Raw genomic sequence first — 16443 nt, 5'->3', positions numbered from 1 at the left:
GGTGCGCACTGCGTGGGCAGCAGTAGTCAGTGCCAGGAATAAGTCAAGGGAGCCAAAGCAGTGTTCTCCGTGCAGATTCTTTTTCTTTTTTTCCTATGAATAAAAGACTTTGAAGTTTTTGGTTTAGGTATAAAGACTTTTATTAATTTATTTTTATCTGCTCAAAAGGCTAAGTGACAAAGCAGAAACTCCACTAATGCCCTGCGACGGGCTCCCACATGGGTGGCAGGGATCCAAGGACTTGACACAGTCAGCGACAGCGTAGGAAGCTACATGTCCTGAGTGGCTGTTTGACCCGCTGGGCCCCCTGCCCGCGCCAGGTGCTCCCCAGGGAGAAGGGGTGAGGCTAGCAGAGCTGTGGAAGCACTGCTTTGCTGCAGGAGCTGGGCCTCTTGGCGGACCGGAACTGAGCAGGTAGTTACTGTTTGAGAACACAGCCATGTGCACGTGTTTATTTTTTAAAGGAGGGGAAGGCAAGAAGAGAGGGGGAAAGCTGTCTCCCTCCTCCTCCAGCCCAGCGTGCCTCAGTGCCAGGAGCTGCCAGCCAGAGCCTCCCAGTGCTCCGTGAAGTAGGTGGTGCCTGGGCTGGGCTGGGCTGAGGCACCCAGCTGCCTCAGTTCAGACCGCAGAGCTCAGCCTGGCGCACAGACAGCCTGGCTGAGGGAGCAAGTCCCGTTCCCCGGCTGGAGAGCTGTGGGGCAACAGGGATCGTGTCTGGGGCTCCCTCTGTCTTCTAGACCTACTGGTCACCTTCTAGCTTCCTCGGGTTGTTTGCAAGTCCTGTGCCGACAGGGAGCAAATGAGGTCGTACTTGACCGTGGCCTGGCTGCTGCTGCTGGGCAGCCCTGCACCAGAGAAGCTCCTCTGGGGAGACGGGCAGAACACAGGGTGTTGTCTTCCCACCACTCAGGCTAGGGAACCAGGGGAGCCCTGCTCTTCTGCTTGCTTTGTCGAGAAGCGGAGCTGTTGCCTTGAGCCAGCCCTTGGGCCCTTGTGCAGTGGTACACAATGCTGGGCCCAGTGTGAGGTTCCTCACCTCCATACTGGGTCGCTGCTAGCAGCTGGGGTACCAGCTCTGTGCAGGGGAGCTTGGGTGGGGGCGTCCTCGTCCGTGTGAATGCTGCCCAGTCGGCGTGGCACTGCCAACCGCGCCGTCTGGCCCAGGCTGCTGTGCCATCCTGTGGTGCGAGCCCCTGCCACCCCAGCTGTGTGGTTCAGCCTCGGCTCTCCTCAGCAGCCTAGCAGCGCCACCTCCCCCTGGGAGCCGCCCTTCCCCGGGTCCTCTTGCTGTGCCACTAGGCCAAGAGTCCCCCAGCTGCCCACAGCCAGTGTCTCCACGTGTCCCTGAGCACTCTGCCTCTCTCTGGTTCTGTGGTCCTTCCTGGCTGATGCTGCTGTTATCATGGGTGTTTGCCCACAGAGGATCAAATGCTGAGCTGCGGTCCATGCCCAGTGGGATTTTAGGGTGTCAGGGGAGGTTCTATTCTTAGATCTGTGGGGTATAACCCTGATCCTGCATTTGGCCTTGTTTGTGGTCAGAGCTAAAGCGACCTGGCACGTCGTCCTGGAATGCCCACTCTCGCTCCATGTTGCCGTCCGCCCACGCAGGACAGGAGTACTGCAGCTGTCTAGGGCTGCTGACACGGATTCGCATCAGTAGCCCTGCTGTTTCCCACAGGGTTTTCTGATGTTGTCAACATAAGGACCAAGCATCTTCTGGGGTGTCGGTAGTTCTCTGAGAGCATGCACCATGCTACCTCAGGATGTCAGTGACTTACCACTGGGTGGCAGGCAGCTGTTTGCATGTCCACCTGGTGCTCACTGGGGCCTCTGGACCTCCCAGTGTCAGCTTGCTGATCCGGCCACAGGCTCCACCGTGGCGTAGGCTTCAGTTCGTCTCAAGCTGTGATGAGGAGGTCCATAGCCTGAACTAGGCCCTCGGCTCTGCCCACCTCTCACAGATAGGAGGGGGCTGCCTGGAGCGCAGGAGGAGGCAGGAGTGGCTTCCTGTGTCTGCCCGGCCTCCCTGGGGCCCATTTGGAGCCTCGGTGTCACAGCGCCTAGCCAAGGAGTATATCTTAGTCTCCTCGTGCACCTCGGGCTTGTGTCTGGACAGAGCTCTAGAGGCTGAACCAGCTGTTGTAGCAGACTCTTCTGATCGTCTAAGGAAGTGCCCACCTTGTCCTTGGTCCCCAGGACCACTGCACAATGCTGTGCACACTCAGCTGTGACCTTGTATTTTTTTTTTTTAGATTTATTTCTTTTTATTACAAAGTCAGATATACAGAGAGGAGAGACAGAGAGAAAGATCTTCCGTCCGATGATTCACTCCCCAAGTGACCACAACGGCCGGTGCTGCGCCTTTCCAAAGCCAGAAGCCAGGAACTTTCTCCAGGTCTCCCACATGGGTGCAGGGTCCCAAGGCCTTGGGCCGTCCTCGACTGCTTTCGCAGGCCACAAGCAGGGAGCTGGATGGGAAGTGGAGCTGCCGGGATTAGAACCAGCGCCCATATGGGATCCCGGGGCATGTTCAAGGTGAGGACTTCAGCCATTAGGTCACTGTGCCGGGCCCTCTGGGCTTATATTTTTGTCACTGTGTGACTGGTAGTGTCAGCAGCCACTGCTGTAGTTCCTTTTAGGGCAGGGCGAAGTCTCTTAATGCAAAACTGTTCTGTAGTTAGTGTGTCTTTTCTGCTGAAATCACTGTATTTTTACTACAAACCTTTTTTGGATTTATTTTGTTTTTTGGAATAGCAGTGGAAGAAAGGAAACTCACTCTCCCAATACCCACAACAGCTGGTGTTGGGCCAAGTCAGAGCTCAGAGCTTCTGCTGCATTATACAGGGGCCCAAGTACTTGGCCCATCCTCTCTGTTTTCCCAAGTGCATTCGCAGGGAGCTGGGTGGGAAGTACAGTCATTGCACCCTCAGGTGTGCTGGTGTGCACCTGCAAACGTTTGTGTAAGTAAACAGGGTCCCAAGGAATCTGCCTAAACCCTGTGGCCAGACGCTTCGTACAAGGGAATGAAGACAGGCACACAGTTCATCTCGGTGTAAAAGAAGACATCATCTTTAGAAAATGTACCATTTGTGCTGAGCTAACTAATGGGTTTAGGCTAATGTCCGCCCTGAAAGCACATGCTTGGGTGCCCTCTTTGGGGCTGCCATGTGATGCCAGGGACAACTGGCAAAGCGTCAAGCTCCTGCTTCTTGCCAACAGGAGCTCCTGCCTGACCTGTTGAAGGGTACCTAACCACACTGCCCCCTCCTCAGACAGTTTTGCAACCTGCGTACCTGTACAACCTGTATTTTTGCATCCTTTGAAGCCAGATTGACTCATAAAAATTAAAAATTTCTCATCAAGAAATATTTGAGGGACCAGCATTGTGACACAGAAGGTAAAGCTGATGCCTGCGATGCCAGCATCCCATCTAGGTGCTGGTTCGTATCCAGGCTGCTCCTCTTCCGTCCACTCCCTGGCTGTGGCCTGGGAAAGCAGTGGAGGACGGCCCAAAGCCTTGGGACCCTGCACCCGTGTGGGAGACCCAGAAGAAGCTCCTGGCTTCACTTGGCTCCACTGCAGCTGTCACAGCCACTTGGGGAGTAGCCAGCAAATGGAAGATCTGTCTGTCTCTCCTTCTCCCTACAAGTCTTACTTTCCAATAAAAATAGATAATCTTTTAAAAAGAAAAATTAAAAAGATGAAGATCTCTTTAGCAGGAGTTGCCGCCCAAATCCAGTGTTTTCTGGCAGTTTTCCCATGTCACGTAAAGCTAGAGGTGGGAGCCAGCCTGGCACCATTGCTGTTTGCTTTTGGCGTTGGGCTGAAGGTGCGTGGACTGCTTGGCCACAGCCTGGGAAGGAATCGAGGCCCTGTGAGTCCGGCGCCACGTCCCTCCCAAGGCCAGTGGCACGCACACGCTGCAGCCACCGACTGCGCCGTGAGCCCAGCCTCGTCTCTGCGTCTGCGGCAATGACAGCATGTGCCTTTCCTGTCTTTGTCTTCAGGAACTGTGAAGCTGACGAGCCTGGCATGTGGCAATCAGCACGTCTGGGCCTGTGATTCCCAGGGCGGGGTCTACTTCCGTGTGGGAACCCAGCCCCTCAATCCCAGCCTGATGCTTCCAGCCTGGATCTCCATTGAGCCTCCTGTGCAGGTAAGCCAGGGCTCGTTGGCGGGAGCTGGCTGTCCCAGGTCCAGGCCAGCAGCTGCCGCTCGAGCCTCCTGGGCAGGTAAGCCAGGGCTCGTTGACGGGAGCTCACTGTCCCGGGCCCAGGCCAGCAGCCGCCCCTGAGGCGACCTCCACACTCACTGTCAGCCCTCACTGCAAGGCCGATGCTTGGGATGTGTGGAGCTGAACAGAGTACTAAAGATTACTTTAGCCAGTACTCTGGTTTTTTCCCCTTATGACATTTTATAAAATAAAATTTTATTTAGAAATATCAAACAACACTAATGCATAAAGAAAGTGCCAGTGCCTTGAGACTTTGCCCTGGAGCTGATCCTCCATCTGCATTTTGTGGGTCCTCTCCTGTCCCAGTGCTCCCGTCCCTTCCATGGTTCACTTTACCCGAGTCCTGCCTGCGTTCCTATTGTCCTACAGTCACACGCTGATCAGATCTCACAGGCTTGGTTCCTTCACTGACGTTGATAGTGAAGGGCTGTGATTGGTTCAGACTTCTGCTGGTCTCCGTAAGCTGCTGCCCTGGGTGGAGCAGCGGTGAGGAAGGAACCCTGAAGTGGAGAGTGGAAGTGAAGGTTCGGCAAACCCCTGTAATGGGTCAGCCATCAGGAGCCCTGCAGGATGAGACAGTGGAGTAAGATGTAGGGGCAGTCCCCTGAGTCATCGCAACACTACCTGAGGTCACTGGTTGGTGGCCAGCAAGGAAGCGAGGTGAGGGAGGTGATGGCAGTGCCCTGTGGCATGGATCCTGCTGTGGTACATGACCTGCCTTCCACCAGCAGCCCTGGCAGTCCGTGGCCATGGTGAGGAAAAACAGGCTGACTTGTAGTTAGTTTCCTTGTTCTTAGATTCTCCTTTAACCCAAGCAGAATCCATTATACATAGTTATCAACAGTTTTGTTTTGTTTAATGTTATTTCTTTTAAAAGTTGTAATTCAAGGATGCACTTTGTGGCACAGCAAATGAAGCTGCCACTTTGGGCACCCAATCCAATATCAGAGCGCCTGGCTGGAGTCTCAGCTCTGCTTCCAGTCCTGCTTCCAGCTACCGTAGTGCACCCTGGGAGGCTGCAGGTGATGGCTCAGCTGCTGGGGTCGCTGCCACCCCGTGGGAGACACCGATGGTGGAGTTCCAGGCTGCTGGCTTCACCTGGGCCCAGGCCTGGCTGCTGTAGGCATTCAAGAGTGAACTGCTGAATGACAGACCCCTCTCTCTCCCCATCCCTCCCTTCTTCCCTTCCCTCCCTCCCCTTTCCCTGTCTCCGCCTCTCTTTCCCTCTCCAACTCTACCTCTCTCTCCCTCTCTCTCTCTCTCTCTCCCTCCCTCCCTCTTTCCCTCTCTCCCTTTCCCTTCCTCTCACTCTCTCCATCTCCCTCCCCCTCCCTCTCTTTCTCCCACCCTTTCAGGCCCTCCCAGACCTCAGCCTTAGCCACCTTGCCTACCTGCAAGGACTGTGGCTATGCCAATGGGAGTCCCTCAGAAATCATTGCTCACCTGCAGTATATTCCCTCAGTGGTCTTCCCTACCACACATCTCCTTACTTCTTCCCTGATCAATCCATGGACCACACATGACCATGGAACCCTCTGACACCCACCAGAACATCTGAGATCTGGGTCTGGGAGAGGGCCTGGTGGGGTAACTTAGAAAATTCCCCTGATGAGCCATATCTCTTGCTGTAGAGCCTGTAATTCAGGTCTGGGAGTTGGTCAGGCCGGGCAAAGAATCTCCACCCATTGACAGTGTGTGGGTTGGTTCTGGAGGGGGCAGACCAGACAGGGCCTCGGGGTTTTGGGGGTTGCCCCAAATGGGCTGCAGCTCCCACTAGTGAACCTGAGGGCTGAGTGTGTAGTGGGCAGGGCTGGGCTGGTGCACAACATCCATTTGTTTACGTAAGAGACAGGGTTGGAGATAGAGCTGACCCAGCAATTGCAACTACCACTGTGGGCTGACACAGGTGATGTACTGTTGACATCACAGTTGGTAGTTAACCCACTTCACCACCACAGCAGTCCCTGAACTCTGTTGAGGCTCTGTAACCCTCAACCCCAGAATTGGTTTTCCTGTCTCAGTTTAACATAAGATGACCAGCTCTGAAAGGTTTAGGAAGTCGCCAAGGCCTCACAGTCACAGCCTCATGGGTGCAGCTAAAAGGCAGACAGGACTCCCCTGCTGCGGCTCTGAGCCTGAGGCCTGCACCACGACGCTGGCATCTGGAGCCGCCATGGAGCACCCTGTCTTGGTGCACAGCATGGGCTGTGACCACACACAGGGTGTTTCAGGGCAGAGCCTGTGCAGGGAGTCCCAAATGAGCAAGGATTCATGAAAAAGATGTGCCAAGTCAGGTGGTGGTTAAATCAGATGTTAGGAAATAATGGGGTTGTGTTTGGTGTGATGGACACTTCTGCCTCAGTTCATCTCCGCTGGGCAGGCAGCGAGCAGGTGGCCCCTGCCAACGGCGTGCAAGGTGGAGTGCGCGCCTGGAACCTTCCCGGGGAGCAGCAGCTTCCCTGTTGGTCTCTTATTCTCTCTGGGACAACCTCCCGCTCGTGACAGTTCTGGGGGGAAGTTTGAACAAAGTACTCAAAACAAATGACTCCGTTTTCAGACTCGCTAACATTTGGAACAATTTGGAGAAAATATTAATAGTTGTGTTTAGCATCTTGCACGTTTGGAGTTTGCAGTTTCAGTTAGAATTTTCTGAATGTGTTGGAGATTCCTCAGCTGATGAAGTGACCCTTCCCATGGAAAGACCCCTTCCTCTCAGGTCACCCTGCACTGCCCCCGAAGTCCCTGCTCCTCCCGAAGGCTCAGCACGGCTGCTTCCAGCTGCCTCGTCTCACCGTAGGCCTGGCAGTCAGGAAAGAGAGACCAGGGTTCATGCGACTGGTGAACAGCCTAACATTTTATATCCAGCTGCTTCTGCTATTTTGAGCTATCTGAATAGAAGTAAACTTGCAGTATGTGATGGGAGTGGCGATGTGAGGGACTCTGCCTGTGGCACCATGGTGGAGTGTCACCAAGGGTACTACACGCATCCAGGCCTCCAGGCAGGTCCAGCCTGGTGATCAGAGGCTGCTCTCCGGGGAGCCGGTGTGAACCAGGATGCCAGCATGGCTGCTGCCTCGGACTTACCATCCCGTGCAGCACGCCAGAGCAGGCCGCGGCGTGAGCCCAAGCAAATTCCCACTTCTCAGAGTCTGGGGGCCTCCTAGGATGGAAGTGCTGGGCCATGGGGCTCCTGTAGCCACACCCTTCCCTCGCTAAGACCACTGCAGCCTCAGTGCCCCAGAGAACAGCCAGCAGCAAGACGGCCCTGTTTAACTACAGAAGCGCTCCTGGCATGACACCTGCTCACCACAGTGGAGCTGACAGAATAGGGCCTTGCCTGCCAGGGCGGTGGGCAGAGTGCCTGGGTCCAAGCCTCTCACAGGAGGCTCCAGGGACTGTCCCAGGCCTGGGGCATGTGACCACGTGAAGAACTTGGGTGAGGTTCAGTGTCTGTGAAACCGGATGCAGAGCAGGGAGGGCACGTGGCGCAGCTGTGGCTGACACCCTCGGCTGTGCCTTTATTCTCTGTCATCATGGAGTGAAGTACTGTGACATGCTGTTTATGTAAGGAGTTACTCGAATATCCCACCTGGACCTGGCGCCATGTCCTCTTCCTCACAGCTCACGAATTTGCGCCAGTCCAGCCGTCCACCAACCAGCCATTTCACCTGAGAATCCCACCCCCACCCCCCAGCCCCATCCCCAGCTCCGCCCACTTACCAGTCATTCTTAGGCAATCACCTGTGACAGTCTCAGGCGCCAATCCCCTGGGGCCTGTCCTCAGTCCCTCCCAATCCCGCCCCCACACCTTGCAGGCTCACCTGAATGGCATAAAGGCCCCCAGGTGGGCTCTGTCTCTCTTCTCCTTCCGGCTGCTCCTCTTCCTCCCCTTCCTTCTGTCTTCCCCACCACCTCTATCCTGTTCCTGCCTCGCTGGAATAAACCTCCTAAGATACCTCATTGCATCTGGTGTTTTCGGTTCACGGTAAAGAACCAGGCTGCGGGAATTAGCTGCGCGAAAGAACATAAAAACTAGAACTTTAACTGTTTTAAATAACTAACAGTTTGTCCTTCCTGACTCTACCGAGAAGGTGAGGCATCACAGGTTGTCACACTTAAAGATGTGTGAGCCATCCCGACTGGGCTCTGCACGACCGTTGATGGTCACGTTGGGAGCATGAGACACCTCGCCTGGCAGCGGCCTTTGTGTGTTCAGCTCCCCTCCTGAGCCCTGCAGGCAGTGCATGTGGGGAGGCCTGGGCAGTGGGGTTCCCAGGAGGTTGTCGGCTCCTATTGTGCCTGTAGCATAGTACATTAAGCTGCTGTCTACAGTGCTGGCATCTCCTATGGGTGCTGATTGAAGTTCCAGCTGCTCCACTTCGGATACCTGCTAATGTGCCAGGGAAAGCAGAGGAAGATGGCCCAAGTGCTGGGGTCCCTGCGCACTGGTCCCTGGCTTCAGCTTGGACCAGCCCCGGCTGCTGCAGCCATCTCGTGAGTGACCAGTGGATGAATGTTTTCTGTCTGTCTCCGTAACTGCCTTTCAAGTAAATAAACTCAGTCTTAAAACAATCAAAATCAATATACTGAAGGGAGGACAGGGTATTAGAAAACAACCCTGAAAGGCGCCGGCCACTGGGGTCTGACTTGTGCCCCGTGGCACCACAGGTGACCTGCAGCACCGCCCATGCTCCCACCGCACGGGGCAGCTGCTCGCTCAGGGCTGACCTGCGCTGTGAGAGGTTAGCCGCTCGGCCTCTGGGCAGTAATGGCTGGTCCTACGTGAGAGCCACCAAGTGACAATGAGTGAAACTGAAGATTCCGCGTGTCCTTTGGGTCCTTGTTCGGAGGGCCTGTTTTTAGTTGGCAGGAAGTAAGCTTTATGGTAGGCTTGAGTAGGGCGGGGCAGCGCTTGTCCAGGGACAAGGGAGAAGCTGCTGCTTCGCCCCTGTTCTCAAATACACCCACAGGAACTGAGTCAAGTGTCAGTTCTTTGAGATGTGAATTTTCTGAAGACAAGAAATTGAACTTGGCCTTGTGTAGGCCTCGACCCTGTGCTCCTTGTCCATGGTTTATACTCATTTTACTTGATAGGAGCAGGCAGAGACTTGAACCAGGTCCTTTGAGTGGGGTGCTGGCACTCCAGGCAGGCCTCCCCCTGTGCCAATTGGAGTCACCATTAAACCTCTGGGTTACCTTGGCAGCCAGTTCTGCAAGGTGCCCCACAATACTAAAGTTCCCAGAAAACAACTTGCAGTTCTCATCCTGAGTAAGTGCTTTGGGAGCTGTTTTATATATTTTTAAAGATGTTTTATTTGAAAGGCAGTCACACCTCAGATGGCCTGCGCATGCGGGAGCTTCTTCCAGGTCTCCACAAGGGACTGAAGACTCAGGCCGTCCTCTGCTGCTTTCCCAGGTGCATCAGCAGGGAGCAAGAGGGGAAGCAGAGCAGCTGGGATTTGACCAGGTGCCCGTGTGAGATGCTGGCGCCACCCACCAGGCCCCAATACCAGCTGCTCTCCATTCTTCTGGCTGTCAGTGTTTGAGCTCACAAAGGGAAGGATGGACAGCTCTTCCATGGCTTTGGCCCTGCTGTGGCTCCCGCACTGCCCAGGGCCAGGCCGTGAGCGGAACCTGCTGCTCGGCACTTGACAGGTGAGCCGCGCACCTGCTCGTGTTCCTGGGCGTGACCAACAGCGTCCATCTGGTTCGTAGGCTCAGTTTTACTCATTCAGCCCCAGACCATCAGTCCCCAGCTCTTGGTCATGCTGCGTGCACATGGACACATAGGGTATTCCCCTCACTGCTTCTTCCTGCAGGTGCCCTGGACTCTTGGGGCCAGCTCCCCTCTGACCCGGCCACCACCTGTCCCTGGGTCCTATGTGTTCCCTGTGCTTGGAGAGTGCCTCCCCCTGCCAGTCCCTGAGGAAGGGCCCGCGGGAGGTAACTTGGGGAGCTTGCGTGTCTGAAGTCTGGTCGGTGTTTACCCTTGGCCGCGACTGCTGCCCCATTTCCTTCTAGCACGGTGGTCTCCTTGTCAGCTCCCACCTCCCAGCAGTGCTCTGGGGACAGCCAAGGCCATTCTGCCACTTTTCCTGGGGCCTGATCTGCTCTTCCTCCCTGGAGGGGTGTAGGTCGCTTGGTCCCAGGCTCCAGGAGCAGGTATGTGGGGTGGGCTGAGCCTTGTGGGGAGAGCCCTGCCGCCAGCGCCCTGTGCCTGGGAGGTGGCCTGTGACCCCCTCAGCAGTCCCTCCTGGGAGGTGGCCTGTGACCCCCTCAGCAGTCCCTCCTGTGGCCCCGCAGCAGTCCCTCCTGTGGCCCCGCAGCAGTCCCTCCCACCCCTGCCCTCGTTCTTCAGGCTTGTGTTGCATCTCCTTTTGATGGTGTTCTCAACTGGCCTCTACTTTTCTGATCTTTTCTCTCTTTTCTATCTCTGTGCTTTTACCTTACTTGCTAGAGGATGTTCGCAACATCATTCCCATGGCTTGTGTTAGATCATTTCTGGTCACAGGTTTTATTTCTTTGGAAGGCAAAAATGATGGATGAATCTGCCTTCCATCCCCTGAGTTATTTCCAACAACTGTAGCGGCCAGGGCTGCTCCTGGCCAGAGCCAGCAGGCAAGAACTACGTCTGCATGGCCCCCGTGTATGGCAGAGCCCACGCACTCAGGCAATTTCTGCTGCTTCCCCAGGCATGTTAGAGAGCTGCATCCAGGGGCAGGGGCAGTGGTGTTGGGCTGGCGCTTTGGCATAACTGGCTTCTCATATGGCACCGAATTTGAGTCCCTGGTGTTTCCCTTGCAATCCAGCTCCCAGTGTGTCGGGGATAGCTCAGGTGCTTCAGGCGCTGCAGCCTCAGAGGAGACCCAAAAGAAACTCCTGCCTCTGATCTGTCCAGCCCTGGCCATGGCGGCCAATTGAGGAATGACGTAACAGATGAAAGATCTCTCTCACTCTGCCTTTCAAATTAATAAAAAAAACGTTAAAAACTTAGGGAAAAAAACATTTAAAGCGAGAGAAAGCTGGATCACAAGGAGAGCTGCCAGGACTCCAGCAGTGCCCCCACATGGGCGCCAGCACCACAGGCAGTGGTGCCCCACATGGGTGCCCCCACATGGGCGCCAGCACCACAGGCAGCAGTGCAGCCATTGCCCCACAGCGTCATTCTTGTGACCACGTTTTGCTTTTCTGCGTTCCTGCTATTGCTCCCCTGAGTGTTTGCTTGCAGTGTGCCCTCCCTGCGTGTCTCCGTGGCCATGAGGGGCCTGTCTTCTCCCGGGTCTCTTCCATGGCAGAGGCTTCTTCCGTTGGTGGCAGTCCATCCCGCATGATACGGGTGAGGCGTGGAGTCAGGGCCACACAGCCTGCAGCCGCGTGAGGCTCGGGACAGTGGCCTGCTGGGCAAGCGTTCCTGAGGTCCCCCTCACTCACCCACCTGCTTCCTCCTCCTCCTCCCTGTGCCCACAAGCCACAAGTCTTCCTTGAGCACTCTCTCTCCCTGTGGTCTCAGCAGAGAACGAGGGAGTGAGTGGGCATCCGGGTACTCTGGCCCCAGAGCCTTATGTACGTGTGAGCTATGGAGGAAGGTGGGTGGGACATGCTGTCCATTTTTTTCTTTTTTTCCTGTATCTGCAGGGGACGGGACTGCCAAACTACATCAGCATCCAGGGATGGGGGCAGCCACTTGATGTCATCTTAGAGACCCTGATGTTGAGAAGACTGTTCTGAATGGTTTTGATAGCTCTGAGACACTGTTGGTTTCTTTGTTCCAGGGTTGAGAAAACCTTTCCGAGGTCTGTTGGCTGACAGGGTCCACCTTAGTGCATCCACAGACCCAGCAGAGTGGTCCATCCTCTGATGAGGCAGTTGGTGTCCTTGCTGGCCTAGATGAGCTGGTTGTCACGTCCCCCTTGTGCATCTGGACATACTGTCTACTGCACAGGCATCAGCAACTGAGGAGGCCCCGACCCAGCACATGCACTCCAAGGTCGGGCTACATATGTTGTGGTTTTCCCTGTGGCTGGAGTTTGAGTCCAGCAGTCTACTGTGAGATTGGAGACAGCTGAGGAAGTACTTAATGAGTGGGGGATGATTTCTGGAGGCTTCCACAGAACAGGCCACAGCCCTCACTGAGGGTGACTGAGGGGCCAAGAAACCCAGGCTTGACTGTTGTGTGCACTCACTGGCAGGGGGTCTGGTTCAGTCCACCGGCTGCATCAGCCTATGCACACACCGGTGGATGCAGTTGCCTGGTCAGTTTCACTCCCTGCCCCATCTCCTACACAGACTGACAGGTGCTGCAGGCTAGCCTGCAGGTCTACCCAGCCTTGGCTCCTGCGAATGCAGGCCCTTCCTGCATCCCATCCAGCTGTCATACACACCCATGGGTGCTGTGGCTTAGTTATGCCCGACCCTCTCCCAGACCCAGTCCACACCTAGGTCCACATGAGTGATGCCACCTTGTCCAACCTGGCCCACTCCCAGCTTTGGCTGTCATGCTCACCAGTGGGAGCTGCAGCCCAGCAAAGGAGTGAGTGCCCATAGTTCTGCTAGGCCCAGTCCCAGTCCCAGATCTTGTGCTTGCCAGTGGGTACTATGGTCCAGCCTGACGTGACTTACACCTCTCCCAGAACTTGCCAGGGGTTGGCTGCAGCCTAGCCCAGCCTAACCCAGCCCTCACTTATTCTGGCTCTTGCATGTACTAGTGGATGCTGCAGCCTAGCCCAGCCAGCCCTTCCCCATTCCCAACTCACATTTAGGCTGACAATGTTGCAGCCCTGCCAGTCCAGCCTGCCCCTATTCCCAGCTCTCACACTCACCAGTGGGAGCAATCGCCTAGCAGGGGAATCCCCAAAGCTTCCCTACAAGACTCATTCCCAGCCTGTAGTCTTGTACATGCTGGTGGGTACTGTGGCCTTGCCCACCTGGGCTCACCCATTGCAGCTCTCGCTGCGGTGCTGCAGCGCAGCCCTGCCTGGTCCGTCCTGACTTACCCCTCCGAACTACTCAGTCTCAGCCTCCTCAGTCACCTGTGAGGCCATGGCCTGGTCTGTGGAAGCCCCAGAAATCATTCCCCACTCTTCCCCAAACCCCCTTCCCTGGGCAGTCCACAGCCCCTGCCCAGCGTGGGCCCAGGCATCATCTTCTGGCAGCATGGCAGCTTGCCATACCCAGTAAATTAGATATTTGAATAAGGCGGCTTTGTTGTTGCTACAGGACGTGTCTGAGATAACCGTGTGCTCACATGTCTGTGGAGGTGTGCTGCCCTGGTGCCTTGTCACCCACACAGACTGTGTAACATGAGACCTCATTGGCCAGCCCGTTCCCTCAGCCCCGCGCCCAGCAGCACTGCCCCGTCCCTCAGCCGGAACCAGTCAGACCCTGAAGGCTGCCCACTCTGCCCAGGGCCTCTGCCTTGGACGGACCAGTTCCCCTGCCCTGAGCCCAGCTGATGAGCCAGAGGCCCCAAGAGCGGCGCTGTGTGCCTGCAGCTGCCGCTGGAGATGCCTGTTGGAGGAGCAGACCATGGGCACCAGACAACAGAGCCAGTGCAGAGATGACAAAGGTCCGGAGTTCAGAAAACAGCAGCAGAGGCAGCCAGGCCAGAGTGACAGGGGCACCAGCACCCTCTCCTGTAGGCACTGCCAGTGGGCAGTGCCAGGTGCTTACCAAGTGTGCATCTTACCTTGTCGACAACAGTGTATCTCAGCCAAGGCCTGGCCAGTATCGGCTGCCCCTGGTCAGCTGCTCCATGTGCTCCTAGGTGCGACAGTCAGGCTGGCTGGGCTGGGCATGGCTGTGGCCTAGCAGCCGCTCTGAAAGGGACCCACAGCCTCATAACCCAGTCCCACCCAGTCTTGTCCCCAGGCCGCCCCAAGGATCTGCGCTCCCATCCTGGGTTATAGTACCAGCTCTGAGGTTACCGTACCTGCCCCTCCCTCAGCCTCCAGAGCAGCCCCCAGGGGTCCTCTGACCAGGGCTCACCTTGTGCCTAATCCTTCCTCCTCGCTTGGACTGAGGGCACCCTTCTCCCAGCAGCCTTTACCCTGTGGGCCACTGCCCTTCTGCTCACTGGGGTCTGGCTCCCGGTCTCCATGCCATGAGGCTGAGCCAGGCACACCCTGTCAGTAGACTGCACCTCCCTGAGGGCAGGGTCCAGCTTGGGGCACAGTAGAGGCATCCCTGGCCCAACCAGTGCCCAGTGCAGGTACACGCAGTTTGCCAAGCAGAGGTGTCCCCAAGACAGCTTAGCGGGATCCGGGTGCAGAGCAGCCTCAGGTGCTCACCATGCCGGGCAGGGCTGCCTTTGTTCGTACTCCCCTGAGCTGCACCTGGATGTGCTGGCAGCTCCGTGGCAGGCTCCTGATGAGTGACACTGGGCCGTGGTCACCAGATTAGCTTGGAGCTGGACACTGAAGGGACTTCCTGTCCTGAGTGCCCCTCTGTAGGTGGGGCGGCCTCCCCAGAAGGGCCTGGGCAGGGCAGGGCAGGACTGGCTGAGGACAGGGTGCCACTGCCCACAGCACGGCCACCCTCCCTGTCACCCCCAGCTGCTACGACGCAGAGCCAGGGCCCCGAACTGGCCGCAGGTGGGAGAGTGGTGACTAGCACACTGAGAATGAGGATGGTCTGCCAAGCCCATAGTTACTCCCACTCCACTGATGCCTGAACCTAAGCTCCCCATCCTCACCCCACACCCCATCTCCCTTCCTGCTTCCAGCCTGCAGGGGCCACCCTGCTCAGCGTGCACTGCAGCCCCAATGACCAGATGCTGTGGGCGCTCGACAGCCGAGGGAACGTGCACGTCCGAGTGGGAATCACTGAGGAAATGCCTGTGGGCACCGACTGGGACCACGTGCCAGGTAGGAACGTGCCTCGAGCCCCACACTGCAGTCACTGGCCTTGCCTCTGTGGTGCAAGGCACTCTGTCACTACAGAAAGCACTGGTGGGCCTGGCAGGGCCCTGGGAGTGAGCAGCCAGTGTTGGGGGCACCCATCCCATGTGCCCCAGTGCTGAGCAGGGACCCCATTTGCTTACAGGGTTGCAGGCCTGCCAGTTGGCACTAAGCACCAGGACTGTGTGGGCCCGTTGCCCAAATGGTGACCTTGCCCGACGCTATGGCATCACAGACAAGAACCCTGCTGGAGACTACTGGAAGAAGATCCCCGGCTGTGCATCATGGTTCACAGGCAGGTGCCTAGGACAGGGGCAGGGGCGGGGCCCCTGAGGGCCGTGAGGAGTGGCCAGGGGCGGGGCTCCTGTGGCTTGCAGGGAGGGGAGGGCACCTCCTGGCTGTGCGGTCATCCAAAGTCCCACAGCTGGAACCGGGCCCACCCTGGGCTGGGGGTAACAGGTGTCTCACTGCTGTGTCTGCAGTGACCTCCTCAGATGAGCTGTGGGCAGTGGGACCCCCCGGCTACCTTCTGCAGCGGCTGACCAAGGCGTTTAGCCACTCACGCAGCACCCTGAAGAGTGGCCAGGCCACCACCCCCCACCTGGAGGAGCTGGAGGACGAGTGGGAAGTCATCTGAACACTGCGCCAGCTGCTGCCAAGGCTGGGAGGCCAGGAGCCCTGACTTGCGTGCACACTGCTGCTCCGGGTGTGACTCAATGACCCTTGTCGGGCGCGTCTGGCCAGGCAGGCTGCACCACGCTCCCTTCCGTCTTGGTTCCACCTCCTTCCATACCTAAGGCCTCTGCCCAGCACCCAGGGCTGGTGCTGTAACAGCAGCACTGTGACCTCTGGCCAAGGTCATCTCCAAGCAGGTGCAAGCACTCTGGCTCCCTGTGCTCAGCCTGTGAGCAGCTCGGGCGGTGGGGCCAGCCAGGGTCAGTGCCCGGGCATGCACAGGCCACACACCCAGAGGCTGCTCACCTCTGGAACACGTTGGAGCCACAGCGAGACTGGTGGGTGCTGAGGGGACATGGAAGAGCATCCACCAGGGAGGGGTGACTGCAAGCCTCTCTGGGTCTGCCTAGTGGCACCAGCAGACACCATGCAAAGGCCAGCAGAGGCCAGCAGACACCACGCAGAGGCCACATGCATTCCGAAGCACGGCCCTGGTTGTTGCCTTTTCTGTTTGTTATATTGTAAACCTGCATAAGATACCTCATTGGACATCAGTCTTAGAAGTTTAGGAGAGAAACACGGCTTCTGAGAGTAGAAGGCCCTGCTCCTTCCCATGAGTGACCAAGCACCCATCCTGGC

At 56.9% G+C, this 16443-nt stretch overlaps 1 protein-coding gene across 1 annotated transcript in view; it reads left to right on the top strand.

Moving 5' to 3' along the window:
* Positions 1–16152, top strand: part of TECPR2 (tectonin beta-propeller repeat containing 2) — a 52856-nt gene extending 36704 nt beyond the window's left edge. Inside the window, exons 16-19 of the mRNA XM_058655136.1 lie at positions 4008–4156; positions 14955–15096; positions 15275–15424; positions 15612–16152. Coding sequence (XP_058511119.1) covers positions 4008–4156; positions 14955–15096; positions 15275–15424; positions 15612–15766 — 596 coding nt within the window. The 3' untranslated portion in view covers positions 15767–16152. The remainder of the gene's footprint in view (positions 1–4007; positions 4157–14954; positions 15097–15274; positions 15425–15611) is intronic.
* The last annotated feature ends 291 nt before the right edge of the window (positions 16153–16443 follow it).

This window comes from Ochotona princeps, chromosome 26 (assembly GCF_030435755.1).
Source record: "Ochotona princeps isolate mOchPri1 chromosome 26, mOchPri1.hap1, whole genome shotgun sequence".
Lineage (NCBI taxonomy): Eukaryota > Metazoa > Chordata > Mammalia > Lagomorpha > Ochotonidae > Ochotona > Ochotona princeps.
Note: the sequence above shows the minus strand (reverse complement) of the source record. Positions and strands in the feature narration are given on the sequence as shown.